This window comes from Trichogramma pretiosum, unplaced genomic scaffold, assembly GCF_000599845.2.
Source record: "Trichogramma pretiosum strain Unisexual culture from Peru unplaced genomic scaffold, Tpre_2.0 scaffold73, whole genome shotgun sequence".
NCBI lineage: Eukaryota > Metazoa > Arthropoda > Insecta > Hymenoptera > Trichogrammatidae > Trichogramma > Trichogramma pretiosum.
In genome coordinates this window covers 322,859-345,120 of record NW_019641624.1, presented here as the reverse complement: position 1 = coordinate 345,120, position 22,262 = coordinate 322,859, and the positions used below count along the sequence as shown (strand labels likewise).

The following is a 22,262-nucleotide window of genomic DNA, read 5'->3' as shown; positions in this document are numbered from 1 at the left end:
CACCTTTTATAAGAATAATCCAATATTGCAAAGAAGAAAAAGTAGATACGAGCTGCGTAAACTCTACGTAAGCTCTGCTTTGAATGAAAAAAAAAATATTCGATGACACATCGACAAGTTGCAATAGTTGCTGAAAAATCACCCATGTATATGCACTATATTAAATATTTCGTTGGACGTGCGTTCGTGCGAATATGTAAGTCGAACGTATATAGCCCCGGCCAGCGCGAGCTGATAGCGAGAGCTGCGTCTCGTAGTACACATGCTTGCATGCACATTGGCATGCACCGAAAAATTATATACGTATCAGCGATCGTCAAGGAAATGTTAATTATTTCGTGTGAATCGAGCAATTTTTTCATTTAAAAATGTCGATGAAAGAAAAAAATATACATTATCCAAAAGTTCATGCGTACTTATGTATATTTTATTGACGTAAATTCGATAGAGAAAGAGAGAGAAAAAGGAAAACAGGAAGAAGTGGTTAATTTTCGTTTTAATCTTGGCGTGTACGCTATTATGCGTTCATGTTTAAATACGCGCGCGCGAGCTCTCTCGGATTTCGGACGCGCGCGAATTTATCAATGATAATGTCAGAGAGAAACCAATACGTATTTAGCGATAATTGCGTATATTTTCATCTCGGGTTGCAATATGAGAGAGATCGTAAAGTCGGAAAAGCCGAAGAAACGCCGAGGGAAGGAGTAAAAAATTCAAGTATCTCGCACGCCGAGACGATATACACGTCCGCCGATATAATATTCGCATTTTCGGTTTCTTTAATATAAAATACAGCATTACATTCGTATCCTGATGTGTGTGTGTTCGTGACTCTTGGAATCAGAAATATGCATTTAATTAGCCCGAAGTTGAAGAAGAAGAGAGAAAAAAAAAATACATACATATTTTTCGAGCAAAAAGCGTACACGCGCGCGTGAGCTCGAAATTCGCTGATCGCATCGATAATTGGGCATAATAATATCACGCGTGATTTTTTTCCTCGTCTCTCTCTTACACGGCACGCACGAAACGACACAGGACACACATCTTCGTATTTCGCGCGTTCGCGTAAAAAAAGGAATATACATCAATAGGTGTGTAAGTCGAATTTCGTATAATACGATATATATATGTGAAATTGTGCCGGCTCAGCTCTCTCGAGTGCGCGCGCGCCCGGAGACAGAGTCTCGAGTGGCGAATTGAATTTTTCACACGACAAATCGAGCAGAGCATTCCGATTATTATGATTCGGCGGATTTTTATTTAGAAGAAATAATAACGAGATGAAGGATAAGAGAAAGAAGAAGAAGAAGAAGAAATAATTAAGCGATTAATCGATTTTAAAATTAGACTGAAATATGCGCGTATCTCTATATTCTTCTTTTTTTTTTTGTATTAATTCATCGCTAATCATCGGCTTTGATAATTAATATGGTCGGCGATGATGATTGAGAAATTCCGAGCGCATAATTAAAAGAAGACGATTCGAGAAAAAAAAGAGAGGAAGAGAGAGAACAAAAAAGTAAATAAGATTAACAAAGTTCGGAATTAAATTTAATTACTTAACGATGAAAAAAGTTATATGTGCCGGGCATACAACGTAATAATGCGGATACATGCACGTCGCGAGCAACGATAAGCTAGTTCGCGGCGCGCTCGCGAAGTATAGTTCCTTTTCGCGCGAATATAGTATATAGCTCGCCCGGCGCGCGGAAGATTATCTCTCGTCTCGCGACTCGGAAATTATTATTGAGTAACTTGCTGCGCGCGCGGCTGTTAAAGCAGCGGCAGTGGCATTATAAATATTATCGAAATGAAAAAAAAAAAAAAATTAATTCAGACTTCCGCGTGCTGCGCGCAAATTTCGGTGCGCCTCGCGCGCGTGTATACGTGATTCGCGGAACGCGCGCCCGTCGCACCGACCGATCTTTTTTCGTCAAATGCGTAAAATGATAAATCGATCAACATATTCACCTGAGATTTTGAGAGCAAATCTCGTACGAACGAGGCAGCAAAATCACTCAGTCGAACTCGCACAACAACAACAACGACAACGGCAACAACACTCGTGTGGCACTGATCGCGTCAAATGCGATCGAGACGAGACACCGGTACGCTTTGGCATCGTTTATTTTGGTTTTCATCGTTGTATCGGCGTTGTTCTCCTCGGCACAGAGTACGGTGTGGCACACGCGAAACTTTCTGCATTTTCATTTAAATAAGGAGCAAAAAAAAAAATTTAGAGAGAGAGAGAGAGAGAGAGAGAGAGAGAGAGAGAGTGGCAATGGATCGAGTCCGTCGCACCGGAACACCTCGGCGCGAGAGAAGGTCACAGGTCGGATCGGCGCGGGACAATTTCAAATGACGTTATTTCATCCGCCAAAACTTTTTGCTTCTATAAACTCTNGGGGGGGGGGGGGGGATCGCTCGTATCCCGCGGGGCACGCGAACGACGATACACATGCACAAATGGGACGATAACGAGGATCGGGCACGCACACACGTTTTACTACATTATATATTTTATCTCGTGCATACACTTGGAGAGTAGTGATCGGACGCGCGCACGGACGAAGAGTGTATATGAAGCGCGCCTCGCGATCTGTGTAACTCGCGAAAGAGGCGGCCACCGATATCTCGCCCGCGCGCGCCGCGCGAGAGTTAAAAAAGAGTAGTAGTAGTAGTAGTTGTTGCATGTATATAGGTATATAGCGGCAGTAGCTGCTAAGCGGCAACAGTATTATACAGAGGCAGGGGGATGCCAATCTGCTGCTGCTTGCAGGTGGCCGTGGAGGGGGTCTTGCGCATTCATAATATACATATATACACGCACATTTTAATACACAAGTGCATCGTCTCTCTCTCGTTTTCTTTCTCTCTCTCTCTCTCTCTCTATCTTCGCATGCTCGAATGCACATGCACAAGTGGATGTATAAATATTTTTTATCCGCAGCGAAAGAGAGAGAGAGAGAGAGAGAGAGAGAAATGCAGCAGAGAGTGCACATTTAGATATGTATGTATATAACAAGTAGTATACCCCCTCCGAAACATCATGCATTATATCTATATGCACTCTGCGCTGGGTATATGCTTTGCTTTAACTGTGTTTCTCTCTCTCTGTGTATGTGTGTGTGTGTGTGTGTGTACTTTTGCTCCCACGCAACGTTTTTTTTTCCAAATTTTTTTTATTCAATTCTCTACAACACACAAACACTCGTATACGCAAACGCACAAAAAAAAAGACGTACAACGTCGTGTAACGCTGCATAACAGTCAACGGGGCATGTAGCATAACGAGGCGCGCTCCGACGAGGACTATGTGGCGCAGGAGTCTATGTGTGCATATATCCGTGTGTGTATGTGTGTGAGAGAGACAAGTATGGCAGACCCGAGACGCGGCGCACTATAGGCGACGACACACATTATTAGATTAGAATTTTTTTTTTCCCGCACAAAACCGCGAAAATCACTTGGCGCGCGTATATACGTGTGAAGCGCCAGGTATCCCACAAAAAAAGTCTCGTGGTGACTCATGTGTGCGTGCGTGTGTGTGTGTGTGTGCGTAAGATATATGCATTTACGTAAGCGTGTGAGTGTGTGAGCTCGAGTGTGGGGCATCGCGCAAAGCTCACGGTCAGGGTCGTTACCTCTCTGCCTGTGTAAGCGAGCGCCGCCGCCGCCGCCCGTTTGTGTGCACCGTGAAACGAGAGTGAGAGAGCATTGCACCTCTCGACTCTCTCTCTCTCTCTCTCTCTCTCTCTCTCTCTTTCTCTCTCGCTATTAACGCGCAGCGAGTGCAACACACACACACGCACGCACAGGCCCGTACAAACGCACTCACGAAAACTCACTGATTCCGCAGCTACAGCCTCGGCCTGATCCGTGTGTGTTTATTATTATATATATTACGCCGTGCATCTTTTTCTCTCTTCCTCTTTCTCTCTCTTCTTCGCGATCGCTACTCGTAATATGTATATTATGTACAGCTACTATAACGATACACGCACACGCTTCGCATCTGTGTGTGTATACGTGCGTGCGTGGGTGCGTACTGCATGCCGAACCTGACCGGGTGCGAGGTCCGCACGCACACGAGCGCGTAGATCGACTGCGGCGTGTTTATATTATGCGCGTATATATCGTTTAGGCCAACGAGCATCGGCAAAACTGCATAATGTGCAGCAGCAGCGGTGTGGTGTGGTGTAGTGTGGTGGCAGGAGGGAGACCGGGAGGCGCGCGTACGATATATACGAAAAAGACCGGTATGCGTACTTATTTTACAAAAACATTTATTCAAATGATTCGTCGACTTTTCTTTTTTTTTTTTTTTCTCTTTTAATTTCTTTTCGTTGTATATATACGCGGCGTGGCATGTTTCGTACGTATATGGCTGATTCTCTCGAAAACACGCGCGATTCTTGGATTCTGTAATGTCGATGATACACTAGGAACTTGAAAGGCTCAAAAACCATTCGAAATTTTGCATGTACAAACAAAACTTGATTATAACACGTTGAGCACCTACATTTATGCTTAAGCTTAACTTTTAAACATTAAGAAATTACCGATGATGAATACCGATAAATCGGTAATCGGCGAACGAATTTTCCATTTTTCCATTTACCTATGACTTGCAAACTTGAATAAGATTAAAGCTTGCAAGCTTTTATTGGACGATGAAGGCATACAGAAAGAAATTCTCGATTCGACGAACTATAATTGACCTGTATCAAGGGATCGGAAATCGATGTCCTATCACATCATTAATTTTGATATTTATCCTAGATTTCAAACAAAGCTTGCAATCCAAAAAATCCGTAATCCAAATTTTTTTTTCTGAATTTTCATCGCGTGCTCCGAAAAGGCGTCACAAGCATTCGGTAGAATCAGCCATATACGCGAGTCTTGTGCATTTCGAGTTTTCTCTCTTTTTTTTACGTTCTTTCTTTCCTCCTCTCTTCAACTTTATATTTTGTCGGAGAATCGCAGATACACTGCAACTTTTTCTTTCTTTTTATTTTCGGAATATATGGAAAATTCATTTGTTTTCATTGCACTCGCGGGCCGAACGTATATGCGTTTACATAACAATAGCTGCGCGCGAAGAAAAGAAAAAAGTAAAGAAAGAACGCGAAGAATCTTATGACAGAGGACGTAAAAATTCGAATGACTGCATTCGTTGCGCGTATTTTTTTTTTGTTCGATATCACACTTTTATATACTTACCTAAATGAAAAAGAGGTGTACGTACGAACTCGGTGAGGATGAAAAGCGTACACCGATTTAAAGGAGCGATCGGTATGTTCTCGAAAGGCCGATCGAGTCACTGGCCGGCGTCGAAGCAAAAACCAAAAATAAAACAACCACAACCACAACAACAACAACAACAACACCATCCACTAATGTCTCTGCTTTTACGCCGTATGATTCACGCGACGATAGAGTCACACCACCGCTTCTCCTATATAATACAATAAGAAGGTGCAAACGTAGAGTAACATCGTGCGCTCCTAGACGACGACCGACCGACTGCGACGATGCGTCTTGCGGCGCTTCGCAGCGGAATTTAACCCGCTTATATATACTTGTATATAGCGTATCGAAACAGGACAGAGGTCCGCAGACACACGGAGAGGACGACGTCTTTGGAGGATTTTTCGGGATCGAGTCGGTGGTCTCTCGCTCTCCGTGTGGGCGCACTCGCGGGGAACTGTCGTATCTCTGCCTGCGGCTCCGGGGACTGTCTCCTGTATACCTCTGCGCGAGCGACGTCGTCGTGTATGTGTGTGTGTGTGTGTTTGTGTAGCTCGCGTGCCACCCGCTTAGACGCTATATATACAAAGACCTGCGTAGCTTCCCACCAACCCGCCGCCCCTCGAATTTTCCTCCTTTCACTCCTCGCTCTCGATTTGCAACATCTCGTGCCGTATGAGTGTATGCGCGCGCGCGCGCGTACCTACTATACGTAGGAGGCTGTATGATAGATCGCTCTTTATCTATGTGAAAGTTTATATATATAAATTGTGCTACGGAACGAAACACATACGTATGTGCCATTAGAATTGCGTATATATACGATGATAAATAACGAAAAACGAGTCTCTCGATATATTTTCAGCTCTCCTCCTCCTACCTACTCCTCTTTTAATGCACGATTCCTCTCTCTCTCTCTCTCTCTCTCTCTCTCTCTCTCTCTCTCTAACCAGCTCCTAATGGATTTTCGAAAAGGAAGACGCTCAACGACGTATATATATGTGGAACACGATCGAACGGAAGAAAAACGAGTTTGACATTTTGTGCTGCGTACGTCGGTACGCGCGCGCGACGTAACTATTACGTCGTAATTCGGTTTTTTAAAGAGCCAGAGATTTACGCGTGATTTCATTCAATGGCTCCTAGTGTGACATATTATACGATGATTACTTAATTATTATAATGACACGACGAGCGCGGAGATCGAGCGCTAGAAAGCATAAATAAATGTAAGCGCGTGTGGCCTTATTGCGGCCGATCGGGAATCTTCGGAGCTTCGAATCCTCTACTACTCTAATTCTAATAATTTTTCATCGACAGCATCTTTAAAAAAAAAGTAAAAACACGAGTTTAAAGAATATTCGATAAATACAGTGACGTACATTTATAAATAAACATTTTTAAACCGTTGTTACGTTGTACAATACGTCATGCACACGAATCTTGACGTATTACATCGCCACCAATTTTCCCTCGATTTACGGCCCACCGGAAAAATTCCCAAAATCCATGCTACGCGCGAAGGATTTTTTACCGATGAGCAAGGAGCAGCAACGCGCGTACAAGGTCCATTTGTACCACCACGTGTTCGTGCGCGCGCGCCGGGCGCTCGAACGCGGCGCCGCGCTGAAAAAAAAAAAACAAATATATCAAAATAAATATACGCACTCGCTCGTGAACGCGCTCAAAAAAAATTGGAGAAAAAATAAAATAAAACGAAAACGGAATAACAGGATTCTTTTTATCTAGTATATCGATGATTCAATTGAGATTACGCATTTTTCCATTGGAATTCGCGCGCGCGGGCGAACGCGTATATGTGTATGTTTGCCGCTCGTGTAAAAACCCCCGCAGCAAATTCGTTGACATTTGAATTTAGCTTTATTACATGTATTACCAGGTGTTTGTGTGCGTGAAGCAGCAAATTCCTTCTTCTTCTTCTTCTTCTTCTTCTTTTTTCAGGAACTTGTGTGACATTAATTACGCATTTTAATGTGCGAAGCGCGCGCGCACGCGCGAAAGAGAGTATTTGGAGCAGGCGAACAAACATTTACATCCTTTATGAAGATGAGAATCGATTTTTTTTTCTTTTAATTTCATTTTATCGGAATGATTGCGAAAAAAAAGAAGAGAAAACAATTATACCTGGGCCCCGAAGAAAAGTCAATCGAGAGTTAAGAATAACAAATTAAAAAAGAAGATCACTTTGTTGGTTCGAAAACTCAGCGCAAATATTTGCGAGGCTCGTCTGGGTAAATTAACGATAAACGCTGTTTATTCTTTATTTATTTATTTCTCTTTTTTGTATATTTTCCGCGTATTATGACAGCGCCGCAAACGAATACGTAACATCTTCATCTTCTTCTTAATTCTTCTTCTTTTTTTTTTTATTAAATTCATAATGTATGTTCGTAAAAAGACACATTCTCGACGTCAATTGTAATGCCGTACATATGCGCGACCTTGACATTGCGGTGTTAATGACAAAAAAATTCAAGTGCGCAATTGATTTCCTTCCCGAATTTCGATGATCTTCATGATGTCAATGCCGCGATGTTACGCAAACTTGTCAGCGGAGCATAGAGAACCGGTCTGCCTTTCCCTTTCATTTGAAACTTATTAGGTAACTTCATTAATTGGATTTTTCAACGATTCGGTAGGACTTCGAGATTGTATTTTTTTTTTCCGGCAGTATTGTGATTTCTTTAAAAATTTTTTTTTTTTAAATCACAGCAAGCAAATAAATCAAAGAATAAATCATTAATACCGTTTTAATCGTATACATCGATGAGATATTTAACTTTTTTGCATATCACTACTATAAAAGTTATCGAAATCGAAGTTGCATTTGACCTAGATAAACAAGTTATTTCCAAAAATTTTTTGAATAAGAAAACCAAAAAAAGCATCAATCACCTACCTTTGACATCTTTCAAACGGCGCCGTGTGTATCCACCATGCATCCGGTTAGTCGATCGGCAATTTCCTTCCAATCACTCTTGTAGTTTTCCTCGATTTATGTACGTTTGGCAGTTTTTCTTGAAATTGTCTCGACTCTTATAAAATACACAATCGTTTTGGCACTTTATCTTTATTAACCTAATGCAATGCAACTTCATTCGTGCGTAAATCATCGAGTTATTAACTTGAAATCCTACGATTGAACAATCTTTGAGAATATGTCGTCTTGTCAATAGCAAAATTATTCTTTGATAAGTGTTAGAGTCTTTTTATATGATAAATCATTTTTATAATTAGTAAAATTTAATAATGCTCCTCGTTGACTTACTCTTCTCTTGAATTTTCTCTCATTAATCTTTTTTGATTGACATTATTTAGTTGATTTCAATGCCTGTGTATAGTTATGCTTAATGATGGATTTCGAAATTTTCATTTTGAAACTCTACAGGAAGCAGTTCAAGCATAAGACTTACACAAAATAGTTGACATAGTGTACATAAAAAATGTTACTCTGTCTTGAAACTTAAAGATCAATTGTCAGTCGATACGATCGTTTTTCGCACTTTTTCAGTCAGTCTCGGTTTTTGCCCGAAAAAATCGTCAAGTCACCAAAACACGCATCTCCTCGATAAATCCAATTATATGTGCAAGCTTATCTCAATGTCCCATTGAATCTCGTATCAGATAAAACCGAGCAGATCGTTTACACAGATCGTTTGATTGCAAAAATAACGATAAAATTTCATTCATGCGTTTTGGGTGTTGATTCTTGGAAATGTAAGGGATAAAGATATCGTCATTGTGTTATTGTTGTAATTGTGCACTCGACAAACGAAAACATAAACAAAATAAGAAGATGATGAATAAAAATTGTAATTGTGCATATCGCGTTTGATTGACGTATTTATGGCAATGCAAAGTGCGTATTCCATATAGAAAAATAAGAATAAAACCTAAAGTTTCTCCGCAGCAAAGTGCAAGAAAGAAAATAAGGATTTGCGTGTGACGTCGAGTGCATTTATACAAAGTGTCCAAATATCCACGAGAGTTATATAAAAATGCGTCAATTCGTTCGGCTTTATTATTTTAATTTAAAAAAGAATACGTAAAAAATAGCGATGAGGCATTTTTAAAAGTATCGCAAACGAGATACAGGAGCGTATCGAAAAATTTGTAGCTGCGACCGGTAGCAGCATCAGTCGGTCGAGTAAATTCACTCGCGCGCCGCTCGTCGGGACAAAAGAAAAGGTAAACAGATGGAGCTTTTTTTTATCTCATTGCTTGATAATAATGGCAATGAAAAAAATTAACTGATTTAATGTACAGGCTGCCGAAATCTTTCTCCAAAAAATGTCAAAATAAACATTAATAGGTTGATTTTTATTCATATATATATTTTTTATTTATTTATTTCATTCAATAGTAAATATTACAATACATGAATATTACAGTTTTGTAATCCTGCGACGTTGCCCGTTTGCAGGGGTGGTTCGATTAAGAATAAAAGAAAAATAAGACTAAGAAGGATACATAGATAATCTTAAAATCTATAAAATTTATACCTGGATAATTTCAATGTATAAATGTTTCATTTTTAACAATATTTCGCCATATTTAACTTTAGCTATACTTTTGAGCTCACGATTTTACATATACTCGGCACACATTCATTACATCTTCATAGCTCAAGTACTGGGTCAATTATTCGCAACATAATACGGGAAGATAAAACGAAACTTTTCAATTACAGTAAACAATGATTTGTGTATAAGGCATGAATGATGATGCCCTTTGATCGATATCATTATTATAATCATTTTAAGTTTTGAAGGATCTGTGGTGAATCAATCAATTTATCTACTTGGTTCGATCAAGACATTTTACATATTGTAAGTTTATATCAATGTTTAAAAAAAAAGAGATAAGGTTTTCATTAACATAATAAATTTATTGATTATGATTCTTATTAATACTTGGGCTTTGTTCTTTTGGTGAGATAACATAGCACAAGAGGAGTACACAAATAGTATCACATTAAACAACAATTTTCAAGAAAGATATTTAAGTTAAAAAAATAAACTTATAGACCGTGAATTAATGCATTTCAACATAAATCATGTACACCTGTCTAAGTCACAATGGATTAGCGATGCATCCTATCCACGTGGACACCGACTTAATCCTTTGGTTTTAATTTTTTCACTTTTACCATGCGCGTTTTACTTTTATGCTTTGTATCGATGTGCTTTTTGAGAGCATCTTTTCGTTTAAATGTCTTCTCGCATCTGTCACATGCGTGGGAGATTTTATTATGCTGCGTATCGATGTGATTTTTGAGATTATCCTTTCGTTTAAATGTCTTCTCGCATCTGTCACATGCGTGGGAGTTTTTATTATGCTGCGTATCGATGTGCCTTTTTAGATAAGGCTTAGCCTTGAATTTCGTACCGCATAAAGCGCATGCGTAAGTAATTTTATTATGCACCGCATCGGTGTGCAATCGGAGATAATTTTTACAGGCGAATGTCTTTTTGCATTCATCACATTCATGAGTAATGTTACTATGCACTGATTCTATGTGGATTTTGAGAGCACTACTGACTTTAAATTTTTGTCCGCACTCACCGCATTTATGTCTCCTGCCCATATGTATCGATTCGATGTGGAGTTTGAGAGAATTTTTATGCGCAAACTTCTTTTTGCATATATCGCATTCATAAGTGACTTTATTATGCGATGCATCGATGTGAATTTGGAGATAACCATTCGATGCGAATTTCTTACCACACGTATCGCATGAATGAGTAACGCCCATATGGATCGAATTGATGTGGACTGTGAGATTGGTTCTGCTTTTGAATGTGTTTCCACATATATCACATTTATGAGTTATTTTATTATGTTCCGAATCGATATGGACTTTGAGGTGGTCCTTGCGTTTAAATTTCTTTTTACATATTTCACACGCATGGGTTATTTCCCTATGAATCGAATCAATGTGTTCTTTGAGGGAATCCTTCCGTCTGTATGTCTTTCCGCATATGGCACACGTATGAGTGATTTTATTATGAACCGAATCTATATGTTCTTGGAGGGAATCTTTTCGTTTGAATTTCTTTCCGCATACATCACACGGATGGTCAATACCTTTGTGCACAGAATCCATGTGTAATTTGAGATTAGTTTGAAGAGGAAATGCCCTTCCACATATTTTGCATGACTTAGTGATACCTTTATGAATCGAATCGATGTGGCGTTGCATAGTTAAATAGCGTGAAAATATCTTTCCACATATTTCACATTTGGGCCCGATACCATTATGTATCGAATCGATGTGGAGTTGGAGATGACTCTTAGCTGAATATGTTTTCCCACACGTACCGCATTTATGTTTGATACCTTTATGCGCTCTATTGATGTGGGTTCCGATACTGTCTTTGCGCTGGAATGTCTTTCCGCACAGATTGCATGTATATCTCTTACCATTATGTATCGAATCTATGTGGTTTTTTAGCTCACCAATCGTAGAGTATTCCTTTCCGCATATGTCACATATAAGTTTGATTTCGCTGTGTATCCTCAAAATGTGACTTCGGAGATAACTTTTACAAGCGAATTTTTTTTCGCATACATCACATTTATAAGTGATGTTACTATGCATTGTATCGATGTGGATTTGGAGATGATGTTTTCTTAAATAATTTTTTCCACATATTTCACATGCGTAGTTGCTACCACTGTCACTGTGTGCCCTGAGACTGCGTTGATTATTTTCATTTTGTTCAACCCCCTCAGAGTCCAAATTTAATTCCTCTGGAACGTCGCTAAGAATATCTTCCTTTACTTCCTTCTTAATTTCTGCTTTCATAATATTTTGACTTTTATGACTATTTTTATCATTCTGTAATTGATTTCCAGAGTTATCATCACTTTTATGCCCTACTAAGAAATCCACACTAGGCTTCTCGTCTTGACATTCGAATTCAATTTCTATGTCGTTATTGAGTTCACCGTTCGGATTCGATTCCTCGGCCATGTCGTCGATGATTTCTTCTTCCAAATTCTCTGGGGGTTCTTTTTTAATTTTGTGTAAATCCATTTTCTTTGGTAGCAATAAATTCTTATCGGGCTTTACATCTTGACATTCGAATTCAATCATCATATCGTCGCATCTTGGAATCCGAAGGACCTGTTGAAAGTTAAAGTTAAGTAAAAATTTTCATTTAAAACAATTACGATAGCAGTTGCTCATAAACATGAATTCTCACCAAATTATCTTGAAAAGGCAATTGTTGGACATTTTTATGATCAATTGGCTCATTCATTATTCCATCTCCACATTCATCCAACGACACTTCATAAGGTTCCTCTTTCAACCTGAAATAATAACAAGGTCTATAATATATCTTAATACTTTTATTCTTATGAAATAGAAATTTAAGGAAAGTCGTACACCAATACACTCCTCTTTGTTATTTTTAACCCTTTAACGCCTGAAATGACCATTTTTGGACAACATTTAAAGCGATGAATTACACCGACTAGAAATTGTTTAAAAAACTTTTCAAACATCATTTCTCACGTAAAATTTAATATACGTTTCGAATCCAGAGTCAGAATTTTCAAAAAATTATTTAATAAAAAGTTATAAACAATTTTGTAAAAAAAACATGAAATTTCGAGAAAAAAATCTCGTTTAACTCAAATTTCAACACCGGAAAAAGGTTCGCTCGTGCTTCTCACGCACATAAATTTGGTTAATGGCTTGTATACTATATTGTAAAACAGTTATAATTACGAAATTCAAAATGGCGATCATAAATTTGACTCCCAAAGACCTGTGTGTCATAAAATGATTTCGAGAATTTTTAACTCGATAACCATCAACTTTACGAAAAAGTTGTAGAATAAAAAGTGTTTAGAATTGATCAAAGAACATGCCTGATTTTTTTCAGAATTTTCGGAGCGATTTTTGGATTTTTGGATAACACCATTTTTTCAAAAATCCAAAAATCGTTCCGAAAAAGTCTGAAAAAAATCAGGCGTATTCTTTGATCAATGCTAAACCCTTTTTGTTCCATAACCCTTTCTCGTAAAGTTGACGGTTATCAAGTTAAAAATTCTTGAACGATAGGTTTCATTTTTGATTTCGGTTGAGAACGTTCAAAAAATTTATTTCATAATTTTAAGTTGAAAATTTCATTTTTTATGGGGGTGACACGGTTATCAGCCATGTTCCAATTGCCCGCCTCTCCCCTATGTGGCGTGTTATGAAGAAAGAGAAAAATGAAAAGAGTAAAATAATATATAAAAAAGAAAAAAGAAGAATTTCTAAAAAAAAGCTAGATGGGAACTTTTTTTCACACTAAAATACAAAAAAAATTTCAAAAACTGTTTTTTTTCAACTCTTATTGACATGTAATGGGACTGGTAGATTGAATAAATAATTCATTTTCACGTTTATCAATTCATAGGATAATACAGGATTTAACACATTAATGTCGCCTTAATAAATGTTGTAGAAATTAAGATCTCAAAAAAGTTATGAAAAAATACATCGCTGAATGTTCACCGTTCGACAACCACCTGTGCGGCAGTTCTTGGACGTGCGAGAAATTAACCTTTTACAGCATGTGGCATGTTATGGAATCAATACGAGAAAGAGAAAATGTAAAAGAAAAAAACTCGTTTTCAACCTATGCGTTAATTAAATTTGATATAATGTTCACTTACATTTTTACTGCGTAATATACGATTTCCGTGCATGAAAAACGGCGAGCGAACACGTCAATACTTGTATAAAAACACTAGTCTCAGCAAACGCGCAGCAGCCGACACCCGCAAGCACTTGTTTGAACTTCAGTCTTCAACCTCGGGTCTGCTACAGCTACTCTCGCGTACGCATTGTACTTAAGTGCGCGCGCAGCCTACGATGCACGCGCCACTAACCGACTCGTAACAAGCACCAGCCTGTTTAAATTCACTCGCTATCGAACTACAAATAAAGTCACTCAATTAATTTGCAACCTAAATGTAACTTTATTTGTCTACCTAATTTTCTACCCTCGCGCGCTGGATACGAAGCAACTCTTCTGAACAGCAACTAGTCGTCAATCGGGCGACGACTAACGCTTCAAGCCGAAACATATAATTCATTAACAGTCGCTTTGCATAAGACGTACCCCGTAGCCTAGTGGCTACGAAACCTGCTTTTTACTCTTGTAGACTCGCGATCGATTTTTATTTTATTTTTATTCTATATTTTTATTCTAACAGATATACTGATAAGGTATATTATTAAGTAAAATTATTTTTTTATATACTCTTAGGGATTTAAAAAAAAAGTATAATATAACCGTATACTATTATTTAATGAAATATTATTAATATTGTTGAATAATATTCAAGTGAATGTATAAAATTAATTATCATAAAATTTATGATTGACAATGAAACAAATTTATTTTATAAATTTGATCCTATCCAAATTTCAAAAATTAATTCGGCTTTTGTCTTTTTCGCACATACCAAATCAAATTTAATTTAATATTTTATATACTATAAATTTTATCAAATAAATGATTGAAGCAATGAAACTTTTGTGTGATAGCAAGTGACAGAGTTTTAAAATCAGCGTCTGACAGAGCTCGAGCTATATCGTACGCTGCACATGCTCAGTGAAAACTTGCAATGTGGCACATTTTTCGATATCATTATTAATCAGCTAAATTTTTGAAGGATTTGCCTTACCCCAATAGGAAAAAATTGTTCAAGAAAAAACTATCATATTAAATTGTAAAATGTAATAAAATGTAAAACAATGTAAAATTAAGAACGATTTCGAACGGCCAATGCATTAAAAATGCAGCATAAATTACATTTTTTTACACTTTGTTACATTTTCTTACATATGCTATTTGCATGTGATCGCATCGACCACGAAAAGTGATTTTCGTGAAAAAAAACGTATGGATTTTTATGAATAAATTCAGACAAATTATGAAGGATATGTATATAAATCAAATTTAGATATCTCAATGTTCCTGGGTATAGCTATTGTTATGTCCGGGCTATTTGTTAAATAATACCCGAACATTTATTTTAATCTAACTGCACCAAAATCTGAGATACACGTTTAAGGTTTGACACAAGACTTTTATTATAGAGTTTGCACATATAAAATGGATATTATATTTTTCGTTACACTTTTAGTTATGATGTACCACGCGATTGGCTCAGCTGTAGCTCAATTAAAAAAAAACTAGGATAAGGTGTTAGCGCGTGAAAACCGCAAGATGTTAGTGCGTCTGTCTGCGAGAGCTGAGAGCCGACCGCCCGAGATTACAAAGATGCGCGCTATATATAATAATTGTTTAATTAGTCCGGGCGCCAGCTATGGGTCGAGTATACATTTTCAGGTCCATAAGGTAACCAAAGCTTTTTATAGGTTTTTTGGTGTGCTGAATCGATTTAGCTTGGTTACCAAGCGTTAAAATTGGTATTTTAAAAGTTATTAACAAATTTATTGTTTATAACTAAAAAAATTTGTTTAAAAAAATCTGAAAAAATTCACACGTATTCTTTGACTAATTCTAAGACTATTTTGTTCTTTGCATTTTTTCGTTTTAGACGTTCCTTAATGAGTTAGAAAATCGCAAAGATTGAAAATATGAATGGTTTCTGAACAAATTCGTGCGTAAAAAAATAACTTTGCGATTTTCTAGCTCGGTAAGGAACGCCTAAAACGAAAAAATGCAAAGAACAAAATAGTCTTAGAATTAGTCAAAGAATACGTGTGAATTTTTTCAGATTTTTTTAAACAAATTTTTTTAGTTATAAACAATAAATTTGTTAATAACTTTTAAAATACCAATTTTAACGCTTGGTAACCAAACTAAATCGATTCAGCACACCAAAAAACCTATAAAAAGCTTTGGTTACCTTAAGGACCTGAAAATGCATACTCGACCCATAGCTGGCGCCCGGACTAAATACCGAATTACAGTGGGGCGATATTGAAAGATTACCCGAATTCGCGTAAGCTATCCCGTGACTCGCGCGTGGTATGATAACCCATAAATTACATCATTCTTTTATTACCCCTTTTAATGACGTTATATCGAAAAACTCGAGGTCGAGAAACAGCGTGACGAGACTCGATTTTTTGGATATAACACTATGATGATGTTATAATGCTTTTTGCTGCATTGTAGTGAGTTCACTTTTATCACGAAAATAACTTGCTGTGGTCGATGCGATCTCATGCGGGCTTGACTGGAATTTGAAACTCTTAGTAAAAATTGTAACATTTAAGATTATTATTACAGAATTTTATATTTTTTTACACTTTTTACTTTTTTCATGTAACTTTAATAAGCTTGAATTTACAGGCTTTTTATCTTTGTAATCACCAGTAAACAAATGCAATGAAGTGTGATGAAAAATAAAAAAAGTGTAGAAAAACGTATTACATGTTCGAAATCGTTAGTAATCTTACATTTTTTACACTTTTTACTTTTTATAACAGTTCACAACATTATTATGTTCTTTATTTGAAAAAAAAATCCTGCTGGGGTAAATCAATAAATTTTTTAACCCAATCAAGACATATTAGATATTCTAAGTTTACACCCGAGATAAAAAAAAAGAGACGAGTTTTTTTTTAATACAAAAACTTTGTGGATTTTTATTAATACTTGGGTGCATAATACTTTCATAGTAAGATAACATAGCATAGGAGGAGTTCATAGTATCACAATGAACAACAATTTTTAAGGAAGACATTCACAGATCGCAAATTACCATAATTTTTCAAATTATATAATGCGTTAGCGATGCATCTTACGCTTGTGGGCATTAAGCAGATCCTTTCGTTTAAATGTTTTTTCACATCTATCACATGGAAGAGCGATTTTATTATGCGTCGCATCGACGTGCCTTTTGAGACTACTCGTTTTTGTGAATGACTTTCCACATTTATTACACTCAAGAGTAATTTTATTATGAATCGTATCAATGTGCTTATTGAGATTACTCTTCGTTGTGAATTCATTTCCGCAAACATCACATTTATGAGTGATTTTACAATGCATGGAATCGACGTGAGTTTGGAGAGAATTATATTTTAAAAATGTATTTCCGCATATATCACATGCATTTTTAACTCCATTATGCGCCAATTTGATGTGGGCTCTGAGTTCACACCTCGTAGAGAAGTTTTTTTTGCATTTATTACACGGATTTTTAATACCTTTATGCACTAAATTGACGTGGACCTTCAAATGACCCTTACTTGTGTATTTCTTTCCACATGTATCGCATGTGTAACGTTTATGTGATGTTTCGATATGCCTTTTAAGATATCTCTTTTGGGAAAATGACTTTTCACACCTATTACATGCATAATTACTGTCACAATTATGCATCGCATCGAGATGGATTTTAAGATGTTTCTTATGTGCGAACGTTTTTTTGCATATATCACATACAAATTTGTTATGTTTAGAATCCATGTGGGCTTTGAGGTGATCTTTTCGTGTAAATGTTTCTTCACATCTAGCACATGCATAAGTGGCCTCAGCGCCCGATGCTCGGTTGTGCTTTTGAAGATGAACCAGGTTAATGTGGAGTTTGACAGTCCACTTGCGTGAAAATATCTTCCCACATATTTCACATTTAGGCCCGGTACCATTGTGCTTCGAATCGATGTGGTCTTGGAGATGACTTTTAATTCTAAATGTCTTTTCACATGAACCACATTTATGCGTGGCACCCTTATGTGCCACATTGATGTGGGTATGGAGACTGGATTTGTGCATGAATGTCTTCCCGCATGTATTACATGCATGAAGTATTTTGTTATGCTTCGCATCGATGTGTTTTTTGAGCACACTCTTCGAAGAGTATTCCTTTCCACATTTATCACATGCAAAATTGATTACACTATGCTTCGAAACAATGTGGGTTCTGAGATAACTTTTACAGTCGAATGTTTCTTTGCATACATCACATTCATAAATGATCTTACAATGCACCGTATCAATGTGGATTTTGAGTTTACTGTTTTGAGAACATTTTTTTCCACTTGATTTACGCGAGGAGATGTTACTACTTTGAACCGCATCACTTTGTGCATTCAGATAATGTTGATAGTCCGACTTTTTCGTAATTATTTTTTTTTTAGTTTGTTTGACTAATTCACAATTCAAATTCATTTCTTCTGCACCATCAATACAATTTTCTTTTTTCGCTTTTCGAACTTCTGGAACATCCACACTGAGTTTGACGTTTTCATATTCAAAAACTATTTCCGTGTCATTATTAAGTTCACGATCAAAATTCGATTTTTCTGACGTGTCGCCGATAATTTCTTCTTTCCATTTCTCAGCGGGCTCTTTTTTTACTCTGTTGAAAGGTTTACAACCACTGCTATCTGCTATATTCTGCAAGTAATTTTGAGAGTAATTGTCTAGTTTCCTACGTAGTAACAAATTCTTATCGGGCTTGTCATCTTGACATTCGAATTCAATTTCTATGTCATTATTGACTTCACCGTCAAAATTAGAATTCGATTCTTTTGCCATGTCGTCAATGATTTCCTCTTTCAGTTTCTCCGTGGGCTCTTTTTTTATTTTGTTTTGATTAACTTTATTTAGTAGTAATAAATTCTTATCGGGCTTCACATCTTTACATTCGAATTCAATCATCATATCGTCGCATCTTGGAATCCGAAGGACCTGTTGAAAGTTATAGTTGAGTGAAAATGTTTATTAAAAATAATTTGGATCGCCGTGGTTCATAATTATTAATACTCACCAGATTATCTCGAAATGTCAATAGTTGGAAGTTTTTATGATCACTTGGATCGTTCATTATTCCATCTCCACCTTCATTGAACGACACTTCAGAAGGTTCCTCTTTCACCCTGAAATTATTATAACAAGATTAAGTAAAAAGCTATAATATTTTCATACTTTACATTTTAAAAAATTTGAAAATAACAAATTTATAACACGTGAAGAGCTCCCATAAAGAGCAGTTTTCTCATATAATTACTTCCCTTTATCATAAAATCGTAATTTATATCATCGATTATAACATCGAACCATCAAATTCTTATTTTCAATTTCATAAATCTATAAACAAGAGGTCTTGTGTAACTAGAATAGACTACACTTTGTATGTTCCCTTGGCATTTGATTAGTGTATTGTATAATAAGTAAGGAATGCGTAAGATATTTCCAATTTTCTCAAATGTTCACACGCTAAAAGTTTTTAATCACAAAAGCATAAAGTCTCATACATAGCATCGCGGGTATTGCATGTCGTAATTGATTCGTAGTTTTCGCCGTTTCTTCTGCCGGCACCGCAGCAGCATATATCTTTCATGTATGAGAGAGTCTGAAGCAGCGACTGACAGAATTCGAGCTACATCGCGAGCTGTACTACTGCGCATGTCCTCGGTGAAAACATCTCACGCCGGCAACAACGAGCCGATAGTTACATCTACATACAACACTCGATGCAATAGGCCACATTCGATGTACTTGTGTCAGAAAAAAATAACTTTTGAGAGTGGCTCTGACCTGCTAATCAACTACTCTCAATAATTCATACATTAGGATATGTTTGTGTCTTTTTATTTACACAATAATGATTTCAATGTGAGAAAGAGATCAGGATGGAAAAAAAGAAAGGCTCACTGCGCACTCGCATTATGCGCGTACATTACAGAAACAATCCTGAGTATGCATCTGAATGAAAAATCAAGGAAACAGTCCTGTCAGCAACTTGGTTGTTATATTGTGTTCAAATTTTCGATTTGCTCAGCATTTTGCAACTGGGGTTGCCACGAGTTTTAACCATGTGTAGTAATTTTAATATAACTTCAACTTACATTGTAACCGCGTACTGTACTCAGTCGAATTCCGAAGGAACACTGCTGGATAACGAATACGTCGATGAGTCTGTGTCGAGATGGAACGAGGTAACATCTACTCGCGCTTGTATCTCTCAAATTTGTATCGCTTCCTATGAGCTTTCACTGGCTTATGTGTTCATGATGTCTTTGTAAAGGTCGTAAAAAAGCGTTGAGATTACGATTCTATGGCCCAAACTACATGATGAGCGAGCTCGATTTCAAACGAATGAATATGCGTGTTGGTGAAGTGCCTATACGCGTAGGCGATTTGAGATTTCAAAGATTCCGGTAGTCGTATACAAAAGTTTGTTTATCGTAATTAATAATTTCTTAGAGTAATATTTAAAAAAACATTAGCTTAATATAGCTTGATGTCCGTTAAAAAACGAGCTGATTTTTATTTTGCTAAAATCAAATCGAATCGGGGCTGAGTTACGTAAGCTTACTGGGTATTTGACTAGGTTTAATTGTAATTATATTTTCTGTCTTCGAGTAAATGCATGGGTAAATGATATAACTTAATTTCGATTGTAAAATTAATTTATATTACTCAAATTCCAGAAAGAAAATTCAACGAGGGAAAAGGATTTTAAAGTTTTACTACCGTCCGAGCGATTGACATTTTATTTTAAATCGTTTAAAGAAGTTTTAATTTTTCATATTTCGATGTTTTTAATTAATAAATTTTTTATTTTATAATACAATTGCTCAATAAAAATGTACAATGCAAACGAAAATTACACGGTTTTTAATTAACAAAATTAATTTCTTAAATTCGATGTCATGTATTTCCTACGCCCTCCCCATAAAATTTTCGTGCAATTTATGTTAAAAAAACCAGACGAAAAAGTAATCTAACATTACAGGCTCCAAAAGTGAATACTTACGATCCAACCAAGCAAAAGGACAGCGTCCAGCCGGTTTGGTTTTGTTGTCCTTACTAAGGGGTAAGCCGTGATCTTTGAGAGACTTGACGTACAGTATGATAATGGCGGCGACGGTTTTTGTACATATTGTAATATTGGAGATATTGTAAGATTTTAGATTGTAAATTTTGTATAAATTGCAATTTAATAGATTGTAGATAAATATTTTAAGATGATAAATTGTAAATTTTATATATATATATAAAACAAAATTTTATAGGCAATAAATAAAAACATTTTAAATGCTCAATTTTGTTCAATTTTAATTTATTAATTCTCAATAAAAAATTATGCTAGCATAATGCAAGCATTCTGGAGGCCTGCTGCATTTATTTATTTAAAAATATAATCGTGAATGTCAGCACGATGCTGGCATTCTGACGACACGTTGAAAAAATCGTTCAAAGAACTTCTGCATGACGGCACCCTGCATGCATTTTGCCTTCACGGCGTGCAGCCAGATTTTTTTGGGTGACAATTGAAAATGGCACTTTCCCGGCACGATGTCAGCACGGCGTGCCGGCACGCCATGCCAAATTTGTGACGCCAATATGCGGCGGCAATAGGACGTCAAAATGCTAACATGAAAATGAGACATTGTTTGCTGACATCGTGCCGTCATTATGCCAACACGTTGTTATATGGGAGAATGTTTAATTATCTCTGTGTAGACGGAACAGAAATCTCTCCCCACTCTGAATTTAGAACTCGTAGCTCGAGCATCTGCTACCTTGTTCCATCCCGACGAAAAACTCATCGACGCACTCGTGCTGAAGCAGTAAAACAGACAAGTTATCTATCAAACGTGTTCACGTGCTCTCTCCAACATCTAAAAAGTAACAGACGCCGTCAAATTGTAAGTCGAAAGATTATTCATTCTTTTCTTTGTACCTTAATTTCATAAAATTTTCTCGCATGAACAACATGCCACTAGACATATTCTAATGTTTCAACCACTGCCGATAATCGCAATAAACATTCAATAGCCGATACGTCAAGTTAAGAGTAAACGTTACGCCCACAAACGCTTTGCTAGTCGCCGATGTGAAAATAAAACTAAAATTTTACCACAGTTTTATTTCTAGATTGATTGAAAAAATCAGGCACAAGCATAGCTTAAAATAAATTTTTTTCTTACACGAACGTATGTAAATGTACAAAAATGTAAGAGATATGCATTAGCGGCAGGAGAAACATCGCCA

At 36.8% G+C, this 22,262-nt stretch overlaps 2 protein-coding genes across 2 annotated transcripts; both read right to left on the bottom strand.

The window, feature by feature from the left end:
- Positions 1 to 10,141: 10,141 nt before the first annotated feature.
- Positions 10,142 to 14,071, bottom strand: LOC106655534 (zinc finger protein 665-like). Its single transcript, XM_014375958.2, has 3 exons — positions 13,948 to 14,071; positions 12,483 to 12,591; positions 10,142 to 12,403 (listed from the first exon to the last, which is right to left on the bottom strand). Coding segments are annotated over exons 1-3 (2,124 nt in total). The 5' UTR covers positions 13,950 to 14,071; the 3' UTR covers positions 10,142 to 10,390.
- Positions 14,072 to 17,598: 3,527 nt separating this feature from the next.
- LOC106655501 (zinc finger protein 37-like) lies at positions 17,599 to 21,998 on the bottom strand. Its single transcript, XM_014375922.1, has 4 exons — positions 21,952 to 21,998; positions 19,030 to 19,138; positions 17,703 to 18,950; positions 17,599 to 17,604 (listed from the first exon to the last, which is right to left on the bottom strand). Exons 1-4 carry the CDS (start codon positions 21,996 to 21,998, stop codon positions 17,599 to 17,601), a joined length of 1,410 nt encoding a protein of 469 aa, XP_014231408.1.
- Between the last annotated feature and the right edge of the window lie 264 nt (positions 21,999 to 22,262).